The following is a 6,311-nucleotide window of genomic DNA, read 5'->3' as shown; positions in this document are numbered from 1 at the left end:
CATCAATCATATAATCAGATTACTATTATTTTCGCCAATGCCTAATAGCGCTTATTATAATCTGCTTGAAAGGTGTAACAGTAAAGCCCATTAACTTTAAAATTTGTTTTGCATCGGCCCAAAAATAAAACAATACGAAAATGTTATAATTTCTGTTTCTTTTTTTTCTTTGGTCGGCTACAGAATTTCGAAACGCAGCGTTTCAAGGCTATTTCCCTTTTTTTTTTTTTTTTCTTTTTCTTTTTTTTTTTTCTTTTTTTTTGTCAAATAAACTATTCCCCTTTTTAACTCTCTCTCTGCGTCTATAAACAAATAAACCCTAATCGATTTTATCCCAGAAACCAGTTCGTCTTCTTCGATTCTCATTGTGACTGCTTTCGATTTCGGCAATGGAGAAAGAAGAGCTTAACAAATTGAATCACCTCTCTCTCGTATCCAATGTCTGCAACGAGTTAGAAACGCATCTAGGATCTGCGGAGAAAGTTTTGGCAGAGTTCATCATCGATCTCGGTCGTCACTCCGAGACTGTAGATGAATTCGATAAGAAGCTCAAGGAGCAAGGTGCGGAGATGCCTGATTACTTCGTCCGGTCGCTGTTAACTGTAATCCACGCGATTTATCCTCCGAAGCCTAAGTCTGAGAAGAAGAGAGAGGAAGGTGAGGATGTTAAATTCAAAGGTTTGGCGATTAAGGATACTAAGGATAAAGTCAAGGAGCTTGAGAAGGAGATTGAAAGAGAAGCTGAGGAGCGACGGAGAGCCGAGGATGGGAATAGGGATAGAGAGAGGGGTCGGGATCGGAGGGATTCGGGTAGGGATAGGGATAGGGATAGAGGTAGAGATAGGAACCGTGATGATAGAAGGGATCGACATAGGGATGATAGAGAGAGTCACCGTGGAGATGAGGAAGGTGAAGATAGAAGAAGTGATAGGAGGCATAGAGATAGAGGTCGTGGCGATGAGGAAGGAGAAGATAGGCGTAGAGATAGGCGTGCGAAGGATGAGTATGTGGAGGAAGATAGAGGCGGTGCGGTTGCGAATGAGCCTGAGTTGTATCAGGTATACAAAGGGAGGGTTTCTAGGGTTATGGATGCTGGTTGTTTTGTTCAGTTTGATAAATTTAGGGGAAAGGAAGGTCTTGTTCATGTTTCTCAGATGGCTACTAGAAGGGTTGATAAGCCTAAGGAGTTTGTGAAGCGGGATATGGAGGTTTATGTGAAAGTAATATCTATTAATAATGAGAAGTGCAGTCTTTCTATGAGAGATGTTGATCAGAATACGGGTAGAGATTTGATTCCTCTGAGGAAGCCTTCAGATGAAGATGATTCGTCTAGGAGTAATCCATCGTATAGAACAAAGGATGGACAAGTAACTAAGACTGGGATTTCGGGAATCAGGATTGTAGAGGAGAATGATGTTGCACCTTCACGTAGGCCGTTGAAGAAGATGAGCTCTCCTGAGAGATGGGAAGCGAAACAGTTGATTGCCTCTGGTGTCTTGAGAGTTGATGAGTTTCCAATGTATGATGAGGACGGAGATGGGATGCTTTATCAAGAGGAAGGTGCTGAAGAAGAACTTGAGATTGAGATGAATGAAGACGAACCTGCTTTCTTACAAGGGCAAACTAGGTACTCTGTTGACATGTCTCCGGTTAAGATCTTCAAAAATCCAGAAGGTTCCTTGAGTCGCGCAGCTGCACTTCAGTCCGCCCTCACCAAGGAGAGGAGAGAAATGAGGGAACAGCAGCAAAGAACAATGCTTGACTCAATCCCAAAGGATCTGAATCGTCCATGGGAAGACCCTATGCCTGAAACTGGTGAAAGGCATCTTGCTCAAGAGCTTAGAGGTGTTGGGTTATCAGCTTATGACATGCCTGAGTGGAAGAAGGATGCCTTTGGAAAAACCCCTACTTTTGGACAGAGATCTAAGCTTTCTATTCAGGAACAAAGGGAGAGCCTTCCGATATACAAGTTGAAAAAAGAGCTTATACAGGCTGTGCATGATAATCAAGTTTTGGTGGTCATTGGTGAGACTGGGTCTGGAAAGACAACACAGGTAACTCAGTATCTTGCCGAATCAGGTTACACAACAAGGGGAAAGATCGGGTGTACTCAGCCTCGTAGGGTTGCTGCGATGTCTGTTGCCAAGAGAGTAGCTGAGGAGTTTGGTTGTCGTTTAGGAGAGGAGGTAGGGTATGCTATTCGGTTTGAGGATTGTACTGGACCAGATACAGTGATCAAGTACATGACTGATGGTATGCTTCTTAGGGAGATTCTCATAGATGAAAACCTCTCTCAATACTCTGTAATCATGCTTGATGAAGCTCACGAGCGGACAATCCACACTGATGTGCTGTTTGGTCTTCTAAAGAAGCTGATGAAACGTCGACTTGATCTTCGTCTGATTGTCACGTCTGCCACATTGGATGCAGAGAAGTTCTCTGGGTATTTCTTCAACTGCAACATCTTTACCATTCCTGGAAGAACCTTTCCTGTTGAGATACTGTATACTAAACAGCCAGAAACAGATTACTTGGATGCGGCTCTGATCACAGTCCTTCAGATTCACTTGACTGAACCTGAGGGGGACATTCTCGTCTTTTTGACTGGACAGGAAGAAATCGATTCTGCATGCCAATCTCTATATGAGAGGATGAAAGGTCTAGGTAAAAATGTTCCTGAACTCATCATACTTCCAGTTTACAGTGCCCTTCCTAGTGAAATGCAATCTAGAATATTTGATCCTCCACCTCCTGGTAAACGGAAAGTGGTCGTAGCTACAAATATTGCAGAAGCTTCTCTAACAATAGATGGTATATACTATGTTGTTGATCCTGGGTTTGCAAAGCAGAACGTGTACAATCCAAAGCAAGGGCTAGAATCGCTAGTCATTACTCCAATTTCACAGGCATCGGCAAAGCAAAGAGCTGGACGTGCTGGTCGTACTGGGCCCGGGAAATGTTACCGTCTCTACACGGAAAGCGCATATCGTAATGAGATGCCTCCTACATCAATCCCTGAAATTCAAAGAATTAATCTTGGAATGACAACCCTGACCATGAAAGCCATGGGTATTAATGACCTGCTATCGTTTGACTTCATGGATCCACCTCAACCACAAGCATTGATCTCTGCAATGGAACAGTTGTACAGCCTGGGAGCTTTGGATGAAGAAGGTTTGTTGACGAAGCTTGGTAGAAAAATGGCAGAGTTTCCTCTTGAACCGCCGCTTTCTAAAATGTTGCTAGCAAGTGTGGATCTCGGGTGCAGCGATGAGATTTTAACGATGATTGCTATGATCCAGACGGGCAACATATTTTATAGACCGAGGGAGAAGCAAGCTCAGGCAGACCAAAAACGGGCAAAGTTTTTCCAGCCCGAGGGTGATCACCTGACATTACTGGCTGTATATGAGGCGTGGAAGGCAAAAAACTTCTCAGGTCCATGGTGTTTTGAAAATTTCATACAGTCAAGATCGTTACGACGTGCTCAAGATGTGAGGAAACAACTTCTTAGCATTATGGACAAGTAAGTAACTAAACTAGTATTGAGCTCAACTTGTAATGATAATGTGTGACAATCCAAGTCCAGTTTCTAAACGTTTGATTTTTGTTTTGCAGATATAAACTAGATGTGGTGAGTGCGGGGAAGAATTTCACGAAGATAAGGAAAGCAATCACGGCAGGATTCTTCTTCCATGGAGCAAGGAAAGATCCACAGGAAGGTTACAGGACACTAGTGGAGAATCAACCGGTGTATATACACCCGAGCAGCGCGCTGTTCCAGAGACAACCAGACTGGGTTATATATCATGATCTTGTGATGACGACCAAAGAGTACATGAGGGAAGTAACTGTGATTGACCCAAAGTGGCTTGTTGAGTTAGCTCCAAGGTTTTTCAAAGTCTCTGACCCAACGAAAATGAGCAAGCGCAAGCGCCAAGAACGCATTGAGCCTTTGTATGACCGGTACCACGAGCCTAACTCATGGCGTCTCAGCAAAAGACGTGCTTGAGAGTCTTTTCCTTTTGGTAAACGAATTCTTCTTCCTGACGTTTATTTTGTCATCTTCAAATGTACTCTTGTTTATGTATTGAAAGCTAAAAAAGCTAACAGAAGTGATGGATGAGCCACATAGATTATAGCTGCATCATCGTTTTTTGTAGACATGTATGAAAATTCATCTTTCCTTGTGCTTAGTCCAAATTGATTGTTAATGACATGCAGGTATGTTGTTTATCAGATGTAGTATAGAGGAATAGAGATGAAGTGTGATGTGAGTTTAGGCATTTCTGCGACTAGTTATTAGATATGTCAATCAGAAAACACCTAGAAAAAACAGAAATCGATTTTGACAGTCAAATTTATGTATGTTTTGAGCTTTCAGATCAGTTCATATACGGTTGAGATTAGAAGACCTGCAAGTCCAAAGGACTGTCTGAAATTTTCATTGAAGTCTGAACATTGAAAATGTATTGTGGTTTACTCCTTTTTTTACCTACTAATGCAATAATGCATGCAAGAAAAGATTAAGACATCAATTATTTGAACCTAAGATTTTGTAATAATATATAAAACTAAACTTTAGGGACAAGATCAATGATTACTGGAAATTTATTTTTGTTATCTTCTCTAAACGAGGTTACCAAGAAAACCAATAGTAATAAAATTGTACCGCAATTGGAAATCAATTTAAAAAAAACAACTCTTTTGGGGCCACTCAAACTCAAATATCGAAAACTTTTCTATAACAAAGAATATAAAAAGACCAAGCTTAGCTGTATTCCCAAGTTTTATATTCAAGATCAACTGAGTGTATGTGTAATATATTGCAAGAGGGAGAGACTGGGAAGAATAATATCACAAAAAAAATCCAATACCCTTTTGTAGCAGCCATGAGTTCCATGGGTGTATTTCGTAAAGTGGAAATGGATGAAAAATCATATTTAGTATACACATCAACACAAACAGACCACCCAACCTCCTCCGGTGAAGCTCAAGCTGTGGATTCTGGTGGTGATGACCTCCGTCTCCAACCTCAATTTTTTTGTCCACATGCTCGTATCAAATCTCATAAATTCATAGTAGAGAAGAGCTATGATGGTGTTGATTTCTTCAAGTTTCATCAATTCAATTCTTATCCTAACTTCCCAAGCACAACAAGCGGTGATCAACAAGGCGAATCTTTGCTTGACTGCGACGTCGACCACCATGGTATCTGTAAGCTCCCTGTAGTCCCTCTGTTTTGGTGCAATAATAAAAAACCTGATCGTCACGAGTTTAAGTGTGGTGCATGCCAAATGGAAATGCTTAGTGTAAGCTATTATACATGCCTTGAATGTGAAGAGAAGTTTCACAAAGAATGTGTAGAGTCTCCTCTTGAGATCAAACACCCTTCCCACCCCTTTCATTCTCTACGACTTTACAGTCATCCAATGCATATGGTTTGCGTTTGTTGTGGAAGACTTGTGTCCAACATGTTTTATCATTGTGCGACATGTGATTTGAGTATGGACCCGATTTGTGCTATGAAAACCGTACCCTTTGTTTTAGACCATCCAAAAAGCCACCTCCACCCTCTCACCTTTTTCCCTACACAAGCTTCTCTAGTTTGCAATATTTGTGCCCTTGTTAAGAAGCTTGATCCCACATACATCTGTATCCAATGCGTCTTCGTCATTCATAAAGATTGTATCGGTTACCCACATGTCATAAGAATATCTCGACACCAACACCGTATCTCATTTACTTCTTCTCTACCATCTGGGAAGTTGTCTTGCGGAGTCTGTCGTCAACAAGTTGACAACAATTATGGAGCATACTCTTGCAAGAAATGTGGTGATTATTTTGTTCATTCAAAATGTGCGTTTCATAGAAACGTGTGGGATGGGAAAGAACTCGTAGGAGTATCAGAAGAAGATGATAGAATAGATGATGGTGAGCCATTTGAGATGATAGTTGATGGAATAATACTTCATCCGTATCACAATCACTATCTACGACTTGAGATCAGCAGAGTTTATGATGAAAATAAGTATTGTCGAGGGTGTACTCTTCCAATCTACGAAGGTCAATTTTATTCATGCATGGAATGTGGCTTTATCCTCCATGAAAGTTGTGCAAAAGCTCCACGCATGAAACGACATCCCTTACATCCACATCCACTTACACTAAATGTTGCCACAAAGGAGCTTGGTAATAACGAAGGCATATACAATTGTAGTGTTTGTGGTCGTAACGGTAGTGGCTTCTTCTATGACCATCAGGTAGGAGAAGGAAGATTCAGGCTAGATTTAAGGTGCGCCTCAATTATC

General features: G+C 41.3%; 1 protein-coding gene and 1 pseudogene across 1 annotated transcript; both read left to right on the top strand.

Moving 5' to 3' along the window:
- Window positions 1–215: 215 nt before the first annotated feature.
- Window positions 216–4,189, top strand: LOC104779867 (putative pre-mRNA-splicing factor ATP-dependent RNA helicase DEAH5). The gene is made up of 2 exons (XM_087509911.1): window positions 216–3,526; window positions 3,619–4,189. Exons 1-2 carry the CDS (start codon window positions 390–392, stop codon window positions 4,010–4,012), a joined length of 3,531 nt encoding a protein of 1,176 aa, XP_087366037.1. The 5' UTR covers window positions 216–389; the 3' UTR covers window positions 4,013–4,189.
- A 656-nt stretch (window positions 4,190–4,845) lies between these two features.
- Window positions 4,846–6,262, top strand: LOC104783552 (uncharacterized; annotated as a pseudogene).
- Window positions 6,263–6,311: the final 49 nt, after the last annotated feature.

Source organism: Camelina sativa, chromosome 4 (genome assembly GCF_030686135.1).
Source record: "Camelina sativa cultivar CO46 ecotype springtype chromosome 4, ASM3068613v1".
NCBI classification, from domain to species: domain Eukaryota; kingdom Viridiplantae; phylum Streptophyta; class Magnoliopsida; order Brassicales; family Brassicaceae; genus Camelina; species Camelina sativa.
The sequence above is the reverse complement of the archived record's forward strand: the minus strand, read 5'-3'. Positions and strand labels throughout refer to the sequence as shown.

What these genes read in the sequence shown, in the direction of transcription:
- LOC104779867 (XM_087509911.1), top strand. Translation starts at nt 390, where the DNA reads ATGGAGAAAGAAGAGCTTAACAAATTGAATCACCTCTCTCTCGTATCC. An exon ending in CTTCTTAGCATTATGGACAA is followed by an intron (nt 3,527 to 3,618) that starts GTAAGTAACTAA and finishes TTTGTTTTGCAG; the next exon opens with ATATAAACTAGATGTGGTGA.